Genomic DNA, 22,027 nt, shown 5'->3' on the forward strand with positions numbered 1-22,027 from the left:
TCATCAATTCAATTTTCGCCTATACTGGGTCTTAAAATTCATACAGCGATTATCCAACTTTTTTTTTTTTTTTTTTTCAGAGAATGATGTCAGATGGGTTGTATTTAACATGTAACCAGGTGAAAATATATATTATATTATATTATATTATATTATATTATATTATATATTATATTATATTATATTATATTATATTATATTATATTATATTATATTATATTATATTTTAAAATAAAATATATTATAATTAAATACAGTTGGATGAAAAAGTATGGGAATTATTTGCAGAATCTGTGAAAATGTGAGTAATTTTAAAGGGTTAGTTCACCCAAAAATGAAAATTCTGTCATTTATTACTCACCCTCATGTCATTTCACACCCGCAAGACCTTCGTTAATCTTCGGAATACAAATTAAGATATTTTAGTTGAAATCCTATGGCTCCGTGAGGCCTCCATAGGGAGCAATGTCATTTCCTCTGTCAAGATCCATAAAGGTACTAAAAACATATTTAAATCAGTTCATGTGAGTACAGTGGTTCAATATTAATATTATAAAGCGACGAGAATACTTTTGGTGTGGCAAAAAAAGAAATTAACGACTTATTTAGTGATGGCCAATTTCAAAACAATGCTGAGCATTATGAATCTGTGTGTCGAATCTGCAGTTCGGAGCGCCAAAGTCACGTGATTTCAGCAGTTTGGCGGTTTGACCCGTGATCCGATTCATGATTCGATACACTGATTAATTTATGCTCCGAATCTTCCTGAAGCAGTGTTTTGAAATCGGTCCTCACTAAATAAGTCATTATTTTGTTTTTTTTGCCGCACCAAAAATATTCTCGTCGCTTTATAATATTAATATTGAACCACTGTACTCACATGAACTGATTTAAATATGTTTTTAGTACCTTTATGGATCTTGACAGAGGAAATGTTATTGCTCCCTATGGAGGCCTCACGGAGCCATCGGATTTCAACTAAAATATCTTAATTTGTGTTCTGAAGATGAATGAATGTCTTACGGGTGTGAAACGACATGAGGGTAAGTAATAAATGACAGAATTTTCATTTTTGGGTGAACTAACCCTTTAACAATATAAGAGAGATCATACAAAATGCATGTTATTTTTTATTTAGTACTGTCCTGAGTATGATATTTCACATAAAAGATGTTTACATATAGTCCGCAAGACAAAAAGTAGCTGAGTTTATTAAAATACCCCCGTTCAAAAGTTTGGGAACCATTGGTTCTTAATACTGCGTGTCGTTATGATCTACAACTGTTTTTTTTTTTTGTTTTTGTTTTTTTTTGTGATGGCTGTTCTTGAGTCCCTTGTTTTCTCTGAGCAGTAAAACTGAGCGCTGTTCTTCAGAAAAATCCTCCAGGTCCTGCATATTCTTCAGTTTTCAAGGATTTTTTGAATATTTTAACCCTTTCCAGCCAGTGACTGTATGATTTTGAGATCCATCTTTTCACAACTGAGGGTCTTAAACACAACTATTAAAAAATGTTCAAACATTCACTGATTCTCCAGAAGGAAACACGATGCATTAGGAGCTAGGGGTGATAACAACGGAGTCCCGCAATTGTAGATCATCCAGGTAATGACTCACAGCATTAAGAACCAATGGAACTATTGAACAGGGTTATTTTAATAAATTCTGCTATTTTTTTGTCTTGTGGACTATATGTAAACATCTTATGTGTGAAATATATTAGGACAGTACTAAATAAAAAATAACATGCATTTTGTATGATCTCTCATATTTTGTTAAAAAATATTCACATTTTCACAGATTCTGCAAGTGATTCCCATACTTTCATGCAACTGTACATATCTATATTGACAAAAAAAGTCATGTATTGTTTTATTTGTGTCCTTTTGTTCACACTGAATCAACACCATCTTCAAATGACATCAGAACTTAATATTACAGATTTTCATGGAATGCATGTCTCATCCACCAATTCAAAAAGCCTCTTCTTATTAAAAAGTTATATGAATAATCATAATATGCTTAAGTAAAATGTTTTGCAGTCATTGTCTGTTGATGGTCAAAAAAGTCAACTGTTAGAACCTTTGAATATTTGTACATTTATTTATAATAATAAATTCATAATAAAACTTTTAATTTTTATAATAAAAACACACTGTATTGTATTTTAATCATAAAATATGTATACAGATTATATTTTATTTTAAAACCTAATTTAATACATTTTTCCAAAATGTTTATTTTGGCTGTAAAGAAAAAAAAAAACAGCGACAAAGTTGCAGTTTACAGTTTGTTACCCAATAATTTATTTATTTATTTTATTTATTTGTTTTTTATTTGAATATGTAAACTAGATGTCATGTTTTTTATTTATTTTTATATTCATTTCAGGAGTGCTTTCGCTAATTTTTTTAACATTATACATTGACAATAACCTAACAGAAACCAAAATGAAACACTGCAAAGTGTTGTATGCTTGCTGGGATCTTCTCTTATGAACCATTACATTTCAAATGCAAGAAAGAAAAAAACACAGCATTCATATTCTGAGGTTCACATACCCTTTACAGGAAAGTTTCACATATTTGATTCCCTCTTTTTCTATCTCAGCTCGATCATAGAAGCGGCTAGTGTTCGTCAGGTCTACCAGCAAACCCATCTTCACCTGAGGATAGGTCAGAATCACATCAACACAGCTCAGAACATTAGAGTATTACATAGCAATTTAAGAGGAACCTCCATATACCTTCAAGCTTTTGAGATAGTTGGACAGCATGCTGGGATGAAACCTGTTCTCCTCAGGGACTTTATCATCATACCGTGGTCCAAGCATGGTTTTCATGGGCAGAAATTTACCTGAAGAGAGAATTTCATGTAATGACCTTTAATAAACATGATGGTTTGGTTCAGTGAAACCTTTATAAAAAAGTACTTTTATGGTACCACAGTATGTAGCACGTTTAATTTTAATACTTAAGTATTAAAATAAAAAGCGCTACATGAATATTATTATTTACATCTAAGATCAGAGTAAATTTACTCTGATCTTAGATGCCAAAAATAAAAATTAAATTAACTAAATGCATGGAAAAGTAAGAACACTGACTTTAACATTAGACATTAAGTTTATGTAATAATAAAAGCTGTTCGTCAAAGCGATTATACGTTGTTTTTGTTTGTTTTTTATTCTGTTTTTTTTTTTTTTTTTTTTTTCCATAATTTGACACAAAAACACGATATGCTCTCGTTGTGTCGTGGCGACATCATGTGGTCAGCATGTGAACGTGACGTCTGATTGCCTGGAACTCACTGAGGTCTGAAGTGGGGCATTTCATTTGGTAAATTCCCACGTCCAACCTCGTCTGGGACGCAGCATTATCTCATTATATTAATTACGTCATATCATACATCTACTCATATTCCTACACCATAGTACGATTCGTTAAAATCCTGCCGACGTCTCGGCCTACTCTTGGCAAATCAGGAGGCCGAACGTAACATTACGTGATTAATATTCATGAATCAATCCCTCGCCATAGTAGAATTCGTACACACTCACAACTCCCGCCTCTTTTCCAGTGACGTAACTTGTGTTGATCTGCGTGTAGCGAGCTAATCTGGCTAGCCACTCAATTTTAAACCAGACAAAACAAATAAGTTTAGAGTGGCCCTTGTATCTATTTTGAAGTCGTGCATGCTCCCATTTAAAAACACACGTAAATTAAGTTATCATAGGTTAATTTTGGCAAAGTTATCATTGGTTAATTTTGGCAAACGACACAGTGCACTGGTCAGTGCTATAAACGAGCACAGGCTAATTGTATCTATCTATTAGACCGAAAGCATTTAGAGTTTCAATCTGGCTTCACTGAAGCTGCAGTCATACAGCTATGGGCTTGAGTACATTTATGCTCTCCATAACAGCCTTACTCTAACAAACTAAATTATTGCATTACTGAGACTGAGAGTGGATTAACAGACCAGCTTTATTGACAACAAGCCTATCTGATAGATGCTCACCAGCCACAGGTTGTCCTCTTCTGGGACAATTCCTCCATCGAGGAGGCGCTCCGGTTTGAGACATGCTCTCGTTTCGAGATGAGCGAGAGTCCGCTTTCAGCTGCTCCGGAGCTCAAGCCTGTCGAGCGGGCTGGAGGAGCTTCTGTGATCCGCTGCCTGGGCCTTTGACACAAACCCAGTACTATTAGCGTTTCACAGCTTTATCAAGAGTTCCGCGCAGTAGAAACGTCCTTCCTCGGGTCAACTTTCATGAGATGAGCTCCATGAGACGACAGATTCTCAAACCTTGCTCAGAAGTAAACAGTAATTCCCCACGTTGTCCGCAGTTTTGTGCGTTACCCACTAAAACCGATAGCAGTGACTCGAGGCGAACAGTAGAGGGTGCTACACATCTAGATAGATAGATAGATAGATAGATAGATAGATAGATAGATAGATAGATAGATAGATAGATAGATAGATAGATAGATAGATAGATAGATAGATAGATAGATAGATAGATAGATAGATAGATAGATAGATAGATAGATAGATAGATGTAGTAATCCACATGTAGTAAGCCTTCTTGCCCCTTATATGCGCTTTAGCAATGTATAAATATGTACGTGTTTATACATAATTGACACCTTAACTCTTTTTATACTTTATTAAAATACAATATCGTTCTGTTGTAATGTGTTTTGTGTATTGCCATGAGAGATTTGTTTCAATATCAAGTTCCACTCGTACAGTAGACTGTAGAGCCACCAGATAAAAGATGCTCAGCACAAATTAAAGCACTAGTCTGACATTTGTTTTATACGGTCAATACTTTGGCGGAATGTAATAAGTGGTATGAATCCTATTTTTCCTATATTATTCTATTATTAATAACAGTATTCTATATTCTTTACAGAATGTGTTCTAACATCTCAAATCAATTTTTTTCAAACCAATATGATGTAATATATGGCGCATGCGCGGTGTGCAGCACACAGCCATTACTAAAAAACGGCGATGTAGTTACATTTGACCTCGTTATAAACGAATATTATAGTGTTAGCTAAGACAGAGATCAAAACAAATTTGATTCAGATGACTTCCTCGACTGTCACCTTCTGCGGACCTCAAGACACGACCGAGAGCTGCAAACATCCCACATCATCATCATCACCATCAGTATTTGTTTACATCTAGGCGTATTTGATACAAAGTTATCTATATAGTGAAGCTGATATCATGCTGGGCGATGCTTTTGGACATCGTGTTGATTCAAGCGTGGAGAATAAAGCAATGAAGATAAGTAGATCAAAACAAGCGCTCTTGAAGAAGAGAGGACGAAACGTTCACAGTAAACACAACAAAGCATCAGCAAACATCAACAAAAGCAGCTTTAAATCCCCATTAACCACCCATGAAGAGCTCAAACCAGCTCATTCTAAACCAGCCACGAATAAACAGGTAACATGCTTTATTATTGCCCTGGTAATAGCAGATTTAGAGCATGTGCCTTTGGCGCTTCCGCATTTTCAGTGTTCTTTACATTGGACAAAGGCTGATAGTATGTGTAGTCAATGGTTAGCTGGTTACTGTGTGATTGTGTTAATTCTGTTAATAGTCTGTAAATAGGTTGGTTTAGTTTAGTTAAAGTTCTGGGTTGATAACTGAAATGTTATGAGCTCGAAACCCACAAGGCTTGATCTGTAAATCAACACCCTACTCTTGAATCCTGGCAGACACTACTGATCAGCATCAAGAGTGACTGAATCTGTAATAAGCTTATGACCTCTATAATTTGGGGTTCAATCACAATCACAAGATGTTGGAACCATTTGTGTTTTGTACTGATTCTTCTTTTTTTTTCCTCTTCTTCTTCTTCATCATCTTCTTTTCTGGCATAAAAATGTATGGGCGTCAGAGACCGTAAATCGTAGAGACCCCAAACTTGGCAGGACGGTCCCAAATGTTTGCATCTGCTCAGGTGCAAAGACACACATCCGTCTAACATTATAATAGGCCAGTTTGCATTTTGGATCTTCGGGGGCCAGAAAGAAGATTATTTTTTCACCTGCATCCTTGAGTCTGATTTCATTTCCTCCTATAATTTTTTTTTCATCTGAAATTCACCAAAATTTGCAAAATATTTTGATTTGTTGTTGTATTGCGAAGATATAACTGTATGGTCCTTCTCACTTTTAATGAGTTGACCTTTATCTCCTGAACTCAGTGTCCAAATTTAAAGGGTTAGTTCACCCAAAAATGAAAATTATGTCATTAATTACTCACCCTCATGTCGTTCCAAACCCGTAAGACCGTCGTTCATCTTTGGAACACAAATTAAGATATTTTTGATGAAATCCGAAGGCTCTCTGACTCCTCCATAGACAGCAATTTAATTTCCTCCGTCAAGGCCCAGAAAGGTACTAAAGACATGGTTAAAATACTCCACGTGACTACAGTGGTTCAACCTTAATTTTATGAAGCGACGAGAATACTTTTTGTGTGAAAAAACAAAACAAAAAAATAACTTTATTCATGGGTACGGGAAGTGGGGGTGCTGCAGCACCCCCTGTTTTCACAGGACAGTAAATGCGACGCAAATTTTTGTTCAGTTACATTTATTCATTTTTATCATCTAATAATTTGTTTGGAATATTCACTTTAAATGGGCTATAAAAATGTTGTTGTTTCTTTTAAAACAACAGCTAAGATCAAATAAAAACACTTTACGGGCTCAAGCCTAGGCAGACTTTCCAATAACTTGTTTTGCAGTGTTGAACAATGTAGCCAATCACAGACAAATCTGTTGATTTCTGGAACGCAATGAGATGTTAGGATCCACTCACTGCTCAAAACGCTGGAGTTTTTGTTCAGACCTGAATGCTTTGCATGCTAGTAAATCCTGATTAAAAAGTGTAGACATTATTATTATTAAAGAATCATTGTGCAGTCACTGAAGCATTGTGAGATTGCAACAAACTTTTATCTTTTTAGTGATTATAAAGAACGCTCATTGCGCACACTATGTAAAATCATGCACACAGCACTACCTGTGCTTGCTTTTATGCTTCTGAATTTTGTTGATACTTTAATAACAAATATTATAATGTATCACTGTTTATGCTGGGATCTGTAGGTTGTGGCTAGGCAACACCTAACTTAAAAGTGGAACATGGAAATCTCATGGATGTAATAACATTTTATACTTATTTGTTTAAACGCTTAAGCTAATGTATTTCCGGTGTGCAGTCAAATGTCCTGTGTATGGGCTATGCAGTGTTCTTAGCGATTTTTTTCTTCTTTTTTTTCTCAGCGATATGCTTGTTGCTTCTTTTTATTAAGTATATAAAATATATCCCCCCTCCCTCTTCAGAACGCCGGCTCAGTAGGTCGACGCTGTACACATGAGCAGCACAACGCATGAGTCTGATGCTGACGTAGGAGCCGGCCAATAATGAGTCATGTCGTTTTTGTGCACAAAAAGTATTCTCTTCAATTCATAAAATTAAGGTTGAACCACTGTACATTGCGTACAGAATTATTAGGCAAGTTCGTTTTCTGATCATATTTCATTTTTTTTTTCAGGCACATCTTACCAATTCCAAACCACATTCATCATAATAACTACTATGAATTTCATTTATGAATGAAATTTTTATTTGATTATCATTTATAAGTGATAATTGTTCATGAAGGCTGGAAATGAAAAACACCTTATAAACAGGTGTGCATAATTATTAGGTATGTTTTCTTTTACAGATAAATTGAGCCAAAAAAATTATTAAATGCCCATGAGAAGGATGTAATACTACGGAGCCCCGCACATGACATGCAGGGAAAAAAAAATAGTAGGCTAACTCGTGCGCACACTTTACTAATTCGTTCACCCTATTTATAAATCATGCACACAATTTAATAATAATTTGTTCCCTCGATCCTAAAAAATGACCCCAGATTGAATGACAGACAGATTGAGAGTGACTCTTGAAGGACCAGCACCACATCCTCTTGTACCACTCTTTATTCTTTAATTTATCTTCCAGAATCTTGCAGTAAGTTTTGGGAGATCATTTTTATTCCATATCTGCAAGATGGACTTTTCAGAATAGAAGATGGAATAAAAATGAACTCCCCTACCTTACTGCCAGATTCTGGAAGATAAATTCTTCAAACAGTGGTACAAGAGGAGGTGGTGCTGGTCCTTCAAGAGTCACTCTCAATCTGTCTGTCTATAAAGCCTATAAAAAACAGTCTTCGTGTATTTCACAACACTTCAGCATGTGATTCTTATTGAGTGGGGGTCATTTTTTAGGATTCTTTACCTAACCCAAGTCTCTGAGATTCCGACATCTTGCAATTCTGGAGACTCCAGGTAGGTTACAGTTCTGGAAAATGGTGGCGCTGGAGACTAAAGGGATCCTAATGGTTTTACACTTAATTCTTCACCTTAAATCTTAATTCTTTTGTAGTAAACATGTGTCTTTCCTTTTCCACCTGTTTTTGTCTGACCCAATGAGCATTTCACTGTCCAGTGCTCATGCTTTAACTACAATTTCTGGTATTGCATTAGTATTTTCATCGTTCTCATGAGCATTTAATAATTTTTGACTTTTCAGTCTGAGTTAAACCTCTTTTTTGGCTCATTTTATATTTAAAAGAAAATGTACCTAATAATTATGCATTTCTAGCCTTCATAAACAATTATATATCACTTATAAATGATTAAATACACAATTAATAGTAGTTATTAAGATTCAAGTGGTTTGGAATTGGTAAGATGTGCCTGGAAAAAATGTGATCAGAAAATCAGCTTGCGTCATGTGGTCTTATGGGTTTGGAACGATATGAGGGTGAGTAATTAATGACCAAATTTTAAATTTTGGGTGAACAAATCCTTAAAAGTGATAGTTTACACAAAAATAATAATTCTGTCATCACCTACTCACCCTCAAGTTGTTTCAAATCTGTATGAGTTTCTTTCTTGTAGAGTAGTACTATGGCTACCATCAACTCTCAGGTTGCCAACATTCTTTAAAATATCTTCTTTTGTGTTCAACAGAAAAAAGAACTTCATACAGGTTTGGAACAACATGAGGGTGAGTAAATGATGACAGAATTTTAATAACATAACCGTATGATCATTGAAGTTGAAATCTTCTTTGGTTGGTGTTATAACATTTCCTATAATGTGACTCAGCTACATAAAAAAAAAAAAAAAAAAATTGGCTGCCAACAGCTAATCAGATTTCAGCAGCTAAAACCTTCAATTATGAATGTCCATATATGGACATGATATGGACGTGATATAATCAAAGTTCTTGTTTCTTTTAAATCATTGCCTTAAAGGAACACTCCACTTTTTTAAAAAAAATTGGCTCATTTTCCAACTCTCCTAGAGTTAAACAGTTGAGTTTTACTGTTTTCGAATCCATTCAGCCGATCTCCGGGTCTGGCGGTACCACTTTTAGCATAGCTTAGCATAGTTCATTGAATCTGATTAGACTGTTAGCATCTCGCTCAAAAATGACCAAAGAGTTTCGATATTTTTCTTATTTAAAACTTGACTCTTCTGTAGTTGAGAGTAGGCATGTGACCGTATCAAATTTTCACATTGCGATTAATTAATGAAGCTTTTATCACGGTATACGGTATTATCACAGTATTAAAATAAGTTGCAAAACAATTTTTTGTCACAGGTTTAAGAACTCTTTTTGTAATAAAACAAAAACAACTCTGACTGAAATTTTCAAACAGATTAAAATGCAAAAGAATTCAGGGGTGATAGCGTTCCGGCACCACGCCGGATTTCCGGCGTGGCTACTGTGGCTGCGAAAAAAAAAAAAAAAAAATGATCTGGTTATATTGGTCTACTGCGGCGTTTTAGTGCCATGTTAAAAAAATAATAAAAATAATAATAATAATAATAAAGATTGTCTAATGTTTATTTGATGTCTGTTTTTAAAAGCACGGAAGAGAATATGTGCTGTTCTGTTAGACATCGTTTCAGCTATTAAAATAGTTCCGTTTTGTATGTATGGCAGTGATTTCGTTTCTGTTTTTATTAATTAAGTTGTAATGGGAAGATTTTTTATTCGTCAGATATAAATAAGGTATAGGCAGGGGCGATTCTAGGATTTTGATTTTAGGGGGGCTCAGCCCCCAATAAGGGTATGATTAAAAAAATATTATTTGACTGACTGTTGCTCATTTGCAGACGTACTCCCGCACGACAAGAAAAAATGTCGTATATCCATCTACAATGAAATATAAATTATTTTAGTTTTTTAGCCTTTTAGCCTTTATAATCAACAATACGGTTGGATATTCATAAAGTCACCCCATGAAAATTGATTTCATTTTAAGTATTTTAACTAACCAGCTAATAATCATTAAGAATATAGACAAACCATGTATTAATGTAATTGTCTATTGGCAATATGATTAATCTGTTCTATATTTATTTCTATTTATTAAAAATAACAACATGAATTATCAATTTGCCACTTCTATAAATCAAGTACAAATCTAGTATAAATAGTATAAATCAAGAAAATCAAAAATCCCTTTACACTCCTCCTGATTCATTATTACTTAATACAAAACTATATTTAATAATACAAAACAAAATAACTCCACATTCTCTCTCTGGGCCATCTAGTGCTTTCAGACAATGATGTGTGTCATTTCTGTGCATGGCTGCATAATGTAATGTCAAAATGCATTATAATATGTCTGTAATTGTAAAAAGTAAATTAAAATAAATCATGATCGTTTTCTGAATCTAAAGTCAGTGGTGGACGAAGTACACAAATCAAGTACTTGAGTAAAAGTACAGATACGTATAATAAAATATTACTCAAGTGAAAGTATTTAGTACTCGTTTTCAATTTAACTTGAGTGAAAGTACAAAAGTACTTGATTTTTAATGTACTTAAGTAAAAAAGTAATTGATGAATGTTTATTTTGTAATTTTATATAGGCCACTTATATAATTTAATTTAATATTATATTATATATTTTATATAATCCTATTGCTCAAAATAATTATGAATGATTATGAATTGTCAAAGATACATATGGCTAAATACATAACATTTTAAAAAATTGCAGCAAGGGGGAAGATGAATGTGCATGTGTTATTTTTATTTGTGTTAGAGTTGCACGATTCTGGATAAAATGAGAATAAAGGTTTTCAGTCCCCTTTAAAAAAACTCATTTGAAACGGCGGCAAGCTGCGTCAAGTTTCGGCTCCTCCCCTTATCTGAGTCTGCTTGGATTTAGCGCATTTTTCAATCTGCAGGGGCGCCGAGCAGAGCGAACATCAGAGAGCACAAGGTGTGTGTCGTGTGTGCGTGCATTTATTGATAGATTGCTAATGCTATGATATGATATTACATCTGTTTAAGCCCACTGTCACGTCCACATCAATGTGTCTACAGATCGCGATTTCGATTCAAACAGATCAAATCACATTTTAAAATTAACTTGGTGCTTCAAATAACGGTTGTGTCAATTACATCGTTATGGCACTAGGAGGCGACAAGTGACTGTTAAAATGTATTTGACAATGAATGATTCATTCAAAAGATTTGTTTGTTTAATCCACTAATGATAAAAGTGAAGTAGTTATGAGTGAGTCATTGAATCATTCATTCAAACCCATTTTTTAAATAATTAAATTAATTTGTCTGCAGCAATTAATATTTTGTCCTCTAGTAAATAATGATCAAATATTTATTAATCAAATATTTTTTTAGGGGGGCTGGGCAGAAGTTTATTAGTTTATTTGTTTATTTGTTTACTATTTTACAGCAGATTTAGTTCAAAAACAACTGAAAGTTGTGACCTAAATATGATTTTAGCTGAAGCCCCCCTAAAAAGGGCCTAGTGACGCCCCTGGGTATAGGCGCATATCCATTGGTTTGTGCGGAGAGTGGAAGCTTGCACAATGCAATACAGAGGCGCCAGAGCCGTCACTTGCACTTTTTTTATCCAGTGGAAACGAATTATCCTCAAAACAATACATGCCTTACCGACATCAAATACATAGATGGAGAGATTTAAATTATTGCTTAACGAAATAAAACAAATCAAACCAAAAACTCTTTCATTATATCTGTAAAGATGCATTTCTCGCGTCAAAGTGGAGATTTCTATTAAGGATCTTGCGTCACTGATTTAGAATACATTCATAAATAATTCAAATATCCCCTTACCCTCCGACACATTCATTGTTATGTACAAGGAATACAAGTTGATGTAGAGTAATATAAATTTAAAATAGCCTACATCGTTTTAATAAATACAAATCAGCAAAACTGTTTCAAGTGATAGGCATTATTCAATTAGAAGTATCAATGAATAAAACATTATGTTGACCAGGTGGATTATTCATTGAAATCATGGAGAATGACATTTAGTTTTATTTTCATCATGAATGACAGCGCACCGTGTATTTACAGACAAACGAAATCTGCAGAAGTCTCTTTACTGCGGAACTGAACTTAATAAAACAGAAACGAAATCAATGTGTCATACATACAAAACGGAACTGTTTTAATAGCTGAAACGATATCTAAACGTTTTGCTATGTTCTGTCTATGCAAACAGAACAGCAGTAGGCTACATAGGCTAATAAATCAAGCGCGTCATCGTCACAACCATAGCCTTGTTTCCGCACGGAATAAAGTATTTTATTCTCGGAACATTTCGACTTTATTCTCCGACTTTATTTTTATTATTAATATTATTATTATTTTTTGCAGAGGTTAGATATTTCGACTTTATTCTCTGAATATTCCGACTTTAATCTCGGAGTTTCGACTTTAATCTCGGAAACTTAGATTTTTTTTTATTAAATATTTTTTTTTTATGTCGTCGTATTGATCTGTCATTTAGATCTGAGATGCGCAGGTCAGAGAGCAGCTTTAACGCTCAACGACTCATGAGCCAATCAGAAGTAGTTAAGGGGCGGGCCTCGTGTCTTTGTCAAATAGATTGATACAGGTTAAGGCAATGCTCCATGCGCGAAGATGTTTACAATTGTGTCTCATATTTCTCAACTCAAAACGTAAGTCATGGCTATGTTTATGAAGCCAGGGGAAGACATTAAAGACATTGATAAAAGCATAAAGAATAAATGGCGCTGGGCTTGGATTGAGGATGTGGGTAGCGACGGAAAGCCCTATTATTGCCACTTACTGACCTGTCTTGGTATGACTGTTGCATCTGCAGCATTTACTTACAGTGATTGTACTAAGATGGGCTATTAAGGTCAATGTAGGCACTGAACATATTGAGAAGAAAATGCTGTGTTTTCTTGAATAATACTGAGGGCATAATGCAAATATGAAAATATCTAAAAAAGAGCCACTTGTCAATAATGATGATCAGGGTTATACATACTTAGGCTGTTTATATATTTGGGCCCAGGGGCCAACAAGTTGTGTTAAAAGTGTGTCGCATACATAGTACCCTCTCGGGGGGCAAGGAAAAAAAGTTCAGGCTCAGGAATTTTTTTCACTATCAGCCCTGAGAATTAGGCTATAAAGAACAACAGATAACACTTTACTCTATTTAATGCATTAACTAAGATTGAACAATAGCTACATTTGTTACGGAAAGTGTTATTTTTTGTTAATGTTAGTTTAGAAACACAACTGAAATTTAACATTAATTAATAATAATTAATACTTTATAAGTATTTTTATTGTCAGTTTAGTGATAATGAATTAAAATGTTAACTAATGAAGCTGTATGTTTTCAAAGTTTTACTGAAAAATAACAAATAATCAGAACATTTCTAATCATTAGGGCATGTTGTAGTCCAGATTAAAATATAAAAATGTTTAGGTTTCAAAATAAATATCCTTTTAAGTCTTTTTTAAGTATTCAGTATTTGGTGCTGTGATGAACAACACTGAGATTACAAAAACACGAATGGCTGTTTGAAGCATTTTAAAAACTACACTAGCGCAGTTACTTTGTTTGCACGGTTTCCGTGGTAACTGCTGCACGCTGCTGTTCCATCAGAGCCCTCTGCTGTCAGAGAGTGAACGCGCACTTTCATTCAGCTCGTCTCCTTCACTGGTTCCTCCATGTGCCACATGCACGTTGGGATTGTTTACATCTGAGCGCGTATCCTTTTGACACAGAATACAGCGGTGTTGTGCATTTTATATGATTGATGGGTAAAATATTCTTAATTGCCTTATAAAAAATTAATAATTGGTAATAAATTATTATTTACAGTATTCTGAAGTGCCCACGATTACAATATCGTGCATATTCATTATCGCGATTTATCGCATTACCAAATATCGGCACAAGTCTAGTTGAGAGTATAGTTCCTAGCCATATCAGCCTAGAAAATCGTAACTTTTCATTTTCCGTCGGTCTTAGTACATGATGTAACTACAGAAGAGTCAAGTTTTAAATAGGAAAAATATCGAAACTCTTTGGTAATTTTTGAGCGAGATGCTAACAGTCTAATCAGATTCAATGAACTATGCTAAGCTATCCTAAAAGTGGTACCGCCAGACCCGGAGATCAGATGAATTGATTCGAAAAAGGTAAAACTTAACTGTTTAACTCTAGGAGAGTTGGAAAATAAGCCAATTTTCAAAAAAGTGGAGTGTTTCTTTAAGCCTTAAAGGTAAGGTAGACAATTTGTTTTATAAACACTTTTTTGTTATACTGGTGTCTTCACATCCTGAAGGCAATCAATAATAGAAGTGGTCTCAATATTAAAACATGTACATACTGTATATCTTCCTTGAAAGTCTCGGGACCAAAAAATGTTTGTCCGATTCGATGTCCTACCTGCCTGTCAACATATGTATTTCCATACTTCCATGCACCCTGCTCATGCAGACATCATCAGCACGTCCCATGAGGCTATGCAGAGTTGTAGACAGGCGGTCACCGAGCGCCGCAAACAAACAGCAGCCCCCTTTTACAGTTCCTCCTGAACCAAAACAACGAGCTTTTGCTGCGTTCACGCCATGTCGTAACCAGTGTTGGGGGTAACGCGTTACTTTTTCAGTTTACAACAAAAAATCTAAGTTCCTTTTTCAAATAAGTAACGCAAGTTCCTTTTTCACTTTTATTGACTGACAGCTCTCCTGTCCCCATGTTGATAGAAATAAATCTCCTGTATCCAATTTCTTTAATCCAGAATGGCAGCACAGCTGAAAGGTTTGTTTGAGCTGCGCCCTCTACTGTACAGGCGTAAATATGCATTTCCTTTTAACCTGAGGCTTATTCATTTCACTTTTGGTGTGAAAGGGCCTTTACATTTGCCAAAAATATAATTTTTTGTTGTTGTTGTTAAAAAACAAACAAGCAAGCCCAGCCCATGTGAGAAAAAGTAACAAAAAAGTAATACAATTAATTTTTTAGGGAGTAATGCAATATTGTAATGCATTACTTTTAAAAGTAAGTTTCCCCAACACTAGTTGTAATATAATCAAGAGATGGCAAACAGTGGCGTTCTACCCAGAGCTGTTCACGTCCTCAGACTCGGATTTATGCATTTCTACAGTATGTCAACACTATCAACGCCGAAATGAATCAGGTGGTTCAAGTAGAGCTCTGTAAGTTGTTTACGTTCATTATTATTGTAACGTTTTTGACATAAAACATATTTTGACATAATTTAGAGTGTTTTTGTCAGTTCAAGTTGATAGAATATTTTTTAAAGAGAACACAAATTGGTACTGGTGCACTGTCTGAGAAGCGGCTTTCTGTGTGTGCGTTTCAACTGTGTACATACAGAAAGTGTGCCAATACCAGTTCTCTTTTGACTCTTATCTAATGAATGAATGAAAAAAACAGATGTGGCATTATATATGTTATATATTACATATTGTTTCAGCACCAGTTTTTAAAAATGCTACAGAAGTGGGCATGATAATAGACTGACAAAACAACAATGGCTTCTGATTTAGACAGTTTTATTTCGCTCTCATTGAGTTGCATCAACATCAGCGATTCCCACAAATTCATGCTGCAATTCACCATTGCATGCAACAAACTGAACAAATATAGTATACATGGTTTGGAAGCTCATTGTAAATTACCCAAATACATATACATCCTGTGACAGCGAATATAAAGCACAAATAAATGAATATTTGTTCACATTTATCAAATATAAATATATGAATATGCAGTTGCATCTTTAATAGATTTTGAGGCTTATATTTTGCTGCATCTTTATATGCTGTTTAAATGGTTTATGGGGCTAAAAGGCTGTGCCTGTCATAGGGAATCAGCGCATGCTGTAGTGAACAAGTATGCGAGGCGTGTACTCTTATGATAAGGACATGCAGTCTCATGAATAATTATGAGACACTGCAAAAGACCCCCTAGTCTCCGCCTGACCTAATGCGTAAACATTATGGGAAAAGCACTAGCTGTAGCCGGATGGGATTTAAACTTTGTTGGCTGAAGACCCTTATTTGATTAAAAAAATGTACCAAGCACAATGTTCTCTCACCATTCCAGATTTCATTCGGCGTGGGCTTGTGTATATCAGAGCAGAAACGAAGGCTCATGCTCTCCTTATGTTTTTCCATGGTCTCCAGTCACGTTCATATGTATATCAAGTGAGCTTATTTCAACCATTAGATTGAAAGATCTGAAAAGGCCCATACATTTACCTGCCCATAGACCCTCCCCTCAAAGAAATTAGGACAGAAGTGGTCGAAAGTGGACAGAAGAGACTGATTAAATACCAGGTGTAAACGGGAATGTGTCTCCCTCGTCTACTTGTGATCTGATCAACCAAAACACATCTGGTGTGAACAGCACCTTACATTTCAGTATCAAATTAGGTCACTCTACGTTTTTTATGTAACTGATTTAAAAAAGCTAGGAACAGTCTTAAGCTAGGAAGACTAGCCTTAGCAGTTTATGCAACCGGCCCCAGATCGTGTCAGTAAGGCCCCGTCTACACTAGTGCGTTTTCATTTTAAAACGCATAACTTTTTATAAGGTTACGCCTGTCATTTATACTACTCCAGTGTTTTCGAACTTTGAAAATGCTGCAGACCCCATTTTAGTTTGAAAACTACCAGGGTTGCTTTTCAGTGTAAACGGACCAAAACCGAGACTTTTGAAAATGAAGGCATTGCTGTCTACATTATGCTTCCGGAACACGGACAATAACAGACCAGGGCTGCGTTTCCTAAAAGCATCATAAGCTTAAGTTGATTGTGGAGACCGTTGGTGGCTATTGCTCCATGATCAACTTAGGCTTACAATGCTTTTGGGAAATGCCGTTTTAAAACTAAAATGCACTAGTGTAAACAGGGCCTAAGACAGTTCATTTGTTCACTTTATTATACTGCGGATTCTTTTTAAACAAGACACATTTCGACTTAGGCTTTTCAGAGAGACTGAAAACAAAAGATGATGCAGTAATACCTACATTGGATTTGACAATAATGTCGCAACACACTGCAAATGTCAATGTTTATGTTTTTCACTTTATCGAAAAGGATGACCTAAGTATAGCCTATAAGAACAACAGTGAGAAAACGATGGTACATTCATAATCCCGTTCACACGAAACACCCTTAAGTCATCCTTTGCCAATTATATATTGTATTATATTATATTATATTATATTATATTATATTATATTATATTATATTATATTATATTATATTATATAGAGAATGAGAATTACGTCACAATGTTTTCACTCCGCGTTGAATTTCGGGAAGGCGCCGCCTTATTAGCAGGATACGCTATCCGTTGCTATGGTAACTTCAGTGAATCCGAGATAAAGCGCAACAGAGAGAGAGCAGATTAATTTAATAAATAAATTTTGCGATACATACATAGTGATGTCAAGCAGTTTCTCTAAATAATGCTGCTTGCTAATAACTTAAACTTAAAAAATTGCTTTTAATTGCTTAAAGGGTCTGAACTCTTGCACTGTGCCGCACTGACATAAAGCATATACTACGGACAGAAACTCAGATGAGCCCAGAATATGAACGCAACACATTTAATTACACGTGTTTTCCTCCCATAAAGAAAAAGACAAACTTAGTAAACACTATACTAATAAAGCACAGAAGAATTGGGTTGTGCCGAATTTGTTTTTTAATATCATTATAAGGCTAAATTAAGTGACGTTTCTCAACAGTTAACTATGTGACGAAAACACTTGTGAATTTAAACACGTTGCGTTCACATTATGGGCTCAACTTTACTTTATTAGTATGATGTTTACTGAGTTTGGTCTGATCTATCACTGTCTTTCTTAGTACATTAAGTAATAAGTACATTATATCGGTTTTCTATGGGAGGAAAAGGTGTTATTTAGTCTCTCCCGATAGAGCCACTTTACTTTCACTTCGTCATTATCCATTTCATTCAAAGAAACTGCGGCATATCGCAAAATTGCAAACAAATATCACGCTATTTCTCTCGGTCTGACCGTCTCACTGGCAAAGTAACCACTGCTTTCCTGTAGCTCAGTGGTTAGAGCATGGCACTAGCAATGCCAAGGTCATGGGTTCAATCCCAGGGATTGCACATACTCAGATACAAATGTATAGTATAATGCAATGTAAGTCGCTTTGGATAAAAGCGTCTGCCAAATGCATAAATGCAAAAAATGCAATGGCAACGGATAGCGTATCCTTCTAATATGGCAACGCCTTCCCGAAATGCAACACGAGTCAAAGTGCTGTGACACTGTGCATCTCTAAATCAATTCTGAGCTTAGTTTTAACAGCAGATGGCGCTCTAGGCTAGTTTTTAACCGCACACTCTCAAACGCTCACAAAGAAGACTGCTCTTGCGTTTGGCTGAGTCATGTAAAGGCAGGAACACACCAAGCCGACGGTCGGCTGTCTGGCATTATTTCTTCGTCGGCCGACTAAGTTTTCTCAGTGTGCTCCGCATCGCCGGCTGAAGTTGGTCCTCGTTGGCATTTTGTTTGGCCAATTGGAAATGTTGAATCGGCGTTGGAGCTCGTCGGTCCGTCGGGCCATCTGATTATTCTGATTGGCTGTTCAGATACTGCCACCTGATGGTTTGGAAAGGCATTTCATCTCACGTAGGCGCAGAACTGACCTGCTACTTGGCCGTCGGCTGTTTAGCGTTGGTTTGGTGTGTCAGGCCAACTTTAGACACAGACGCTGCCGACGTGAGCCAACCCTGCAGTCTGCTTTCGTCGCCACTAGTTCGTCGGTGTCGGCTTGGTGTGTTCTGGTTAAATATACTTGCACCTTGGCTCAGAATGCCTTTATGATGCGAGATTTGTACTTCTACATTTGTAAAGTGATGTGTGTAAAGGAACTGGAAGCATGCAGTGTATGGGTGTTTCTAAAGCACGTGTAGAAGTGCCATCTGCTGTTTGAAAACTAACCTCAGAATCGATTCGAGAGAGAATCGCAATACATCGGAAAATATCAGAATCGCTCCAGATTCTTCATATCGCGAATCAAGAATTTGATGTATTGTACCAGCCCTATAAAGCATATGTAATATGTAAAATGTTTCAACTACATAACAGTATATTTTTATCAACCTTCAAAGTTTTCAAAACAGTTCCACACAGGTAATGGTGGGGATTTTGAAAATTATTTTAATATGCAAAACCTTTAACCAATCCTAGCAGTGTGCGTTTACTTCCAAGTTTTGAATGTGGCATGCCCATCAAAATGGAGCTTGATTTTCAAAACACGTGATTTAGAAGATTTGTTAAGCAGTACTGTGAATGCACCCATTAACACCACAAATGATTTAATTACAGACACTAGAAAATGCATATGAAAGCAGGTTTCTGGGCACAGTATGGATAAGAGCTATGATAGAGATCAGATCAGCTGTGTTGTGTGACCGTTGTCTGACACAATCCTAATGGTTTCTTAGGTTACGCTTTATTTAAGTTGACGTTGTTACATTGTAATGACACATAAGTACTGTGTAATATTAATTAACTACATGTACTTTATGCTTAAGGTTAGGATTGGGGTTTGGTTTAGGATTAGTTACAGAATTTACTGTTATTACTACAGTAAGTGCATGTAACATGTCATTATATCATCTTAAAATAAAAATGTTACCATTTCTTTTTTGTCTTCAGCAGCTGAAGTCAAAAACAGAATGTGATGAGCGAGGAAGCCAGTCCAGCAGAGCGTCTGTCCACAGCTCGAGCAGGCTTGAGCAAACCACTGAGAACCTGAACAAACGAAGACAGTCGAGCAAGCAAAGAAACATGCCAGACAACACCCAGCTTGCCAAAAGACACCAGAACTCCATGAACACAGAGAAGAGCCCGCTGTACCCGGCTGAGGGCCTCAAGAGGGTGAACGCTTGCCCTTCTGAGCTTTCATCAGAGGCAGATAAGACATATGCTGGAGCAAAGTTCAGCGAGCCGCCCTCACCCAGCGTCCTTCCCAAACCGCCCAGGCACTGGGTGGGAGATTGTGTTCACCAACATACGGCTGCACAGCACAACTGCAGCAAAGAGCAGATGTCTGAGCACCTGAAAACCTTGCTGAAGGTCCAAGCAGAACCTTGAAAAAGATGGGACTCTTTAGTACATGATACGAACTGGTAACATCTTGTTGCAAAGAACTATTGAAGCTTCCTGTTGTTTCGGAAAGCACCCTTGAGTTAAATGTGAAGACTTGTGGAAGTGTAAAAAATCTGAATCTGAGATTTAATGTGTGAATATTTTTTCATGTTAATTTACTTGAAAAATCTATTTACTTTTGTTACTGAAACTCATAGTCCTGTATCATGGGGTTTGTTGTTGTTGTTGTTTTTTTTCATGTAACACCAGTATACGTGTTTGAAATGTTTGAAAGTGTTGGGAAGGATGCCCACTTCGACAATCGCCATGAAGAATTGGACAGCTGATTGTAAGAAAATGTTTTTGTTTGTTTGTTTTTTAACCTTATATTGAAGCACAGTGAACAGCAACTATTCATGTCAATCTTTAAGCAATGATATGTTTTATGTCAATTGCATAGTTTGATTTTAATTGACTGAAGAATGTACTGTTTTGTACATGGTCTGTTAGTGTTGGGATGTCACGCTTGATTTTAAACTCTCCAAACTCATTTTCTCACTGCCTTTCAACGACAGTCTTTTGTATCATCTGCATCAGTTCAAAAGTGAAAAAAATTATACAATAATAATTTTTATCTTTTTATTCTGCTCATTTTGAAATAAAGAGTTTTGGTGCCCAATTTTTTTATTTTTTTTTTATTTTATACTTAAAATGATTGATGTTTGTGTGTAGTGTTGCAAGTTTTCAGATCCTAATGCAATTAATTATCCCATTACTGAATAACCAATTTATCACAGCTTATTTTCTAAGCACTCAAAACTAATTGTTTTTGCATCCAATCAATGGCCAATAAACCCCTCAAGTTAAAGGGGGGGTATAATGCTATTTCATGTATTTTGACTTATTTACACTGTTAAAGAGTTGGTTTCTCATGCTAAACATGGCCAAAGTTTCAAAACACGAGTTGGACGTATGACGGAGCATTTCTGTGCCAAAATACTCTTCCAAATCCTCATAAACTTTGTGGAATTTTTTTCGAGTATGGGCCTGTGAGACATCAACGGGGTCGGAATTCCTTGTACGGGCACTTCTCCTGGTCACGTTGACCAGAGCGAGAGAGCTTTACGGAAGTCGTCCGCAGCACTGCACAGGTCACAGGACTTCACGAAATCAACAGTCACCAAAGAGTGTTTTTTTGGTTGTTAGGGAAAGATAACCTTGCTTCCGAAAGAACCCAGTGTTAAGTGGAGCTGAGAGTTTTGTGCTCACGCATTACATTGATGCGCTCTCGATATTTGTTTCATCTCATGTTTTCCGTGGCTGCTTGAGCCCTCAGGATCAGAGCTTATGGTTTCATAAACAAAGCCCAGTTCTAAGCTGGATGTACAGATTGTTTGAAACTGAAAAATGGAGCAGTCACAGCGGTAATGATCCCGGTCATGAGTTGGATCCGAGTAAAACTGCTTCAAATGTCTGTTTTGTTGGCAATA

General features: G+C 35.9%; 2 protein-coding genes across 4 annotated transcripts in view; one reads left to right on the forward strand and one right to left on the reverse strand.

The window, feature by feature from the left end:
* rngtt (RNA guanylyltransferase and 5'-phosphatase) overlaps positions 1–4,416 on the reverse strand; it is a 152,893-nt gene extending 148,477 nt beyond the window's left edge. Inside the window, exons 1-3 of the mRNA XM_067383569.1 lie at positions 4,019–4,416; positions 2,745–2,854; positions 2,560–2,663 (exon numbers count right to left, since the gene is read on the reverse strand). Of these exons, the coding sequence (XP_067239670.1) occupies positions 2,560–2,663; positions 2,745–2,854; positions 4,019–4,082 (278 nt within the window). The 5' untranslated portion in view covers positions 4,083–4,416. The remainder of the gene's footprint in view (positions 1–2,559; positions 2,664–2,744; positions 2,855–4,018) is intronic.
* Positions 4,417–4,991: 575 nt separating this feature from the next.
* Positions 4,992–21,210, forward strand: pnrc1 (proline-rich nuclear receptor coactivator 1). Of its 3 annotated transcripts, none has more exons than XM_067382936.1 (3): positions 5,284–5,458; positions 9,057–9,093; positions 20,106–21,210. In XM_067382936.1, the coding sequence occupies exons 1-3, from the start codon at positions 5,412–5,414 to the stop codon at positions 20,541–20,543; spliced, it is 522 nt and encodes a 173-aa protein (XP_067239037.1). In that variant the 5' UTR covers positions 5,284–5,411; the 3' UTR covers positions 20,544–21,210. The 3 variants fall into 3 exon arrangements, with proteins under 3 accessions (XP_067239036.1, XP_067239037.1, XP_067239038.1); XM_067382937.1 differs by having other exon boundaries at positions 20,109–21,210; XM_067382935.1 differs by lacking the exon at positions 9,057–9,093 and having other exon boundaries at positions 4,992–5,458.
* Positions 21,211–22,027: the final 817 nt, after the last annotated feature.

The sequence above is a fragment of the Chanodichthys erythropterus genome, chromosome 4 (genome assembly GCF_024489055.1).
Source record: "Chanodichthys erythropterus isolate Z2021 chromosome 4, ASM2448905v1, whole genome shotgun sequence".
Classification (NCBI taxonomy): Eukaryota; Metazoa; Chordata; class Actinopteri; order Cypriniformes; family Xenocyprididae; genus Chanodichthys; species Chanodichthys erythropterus.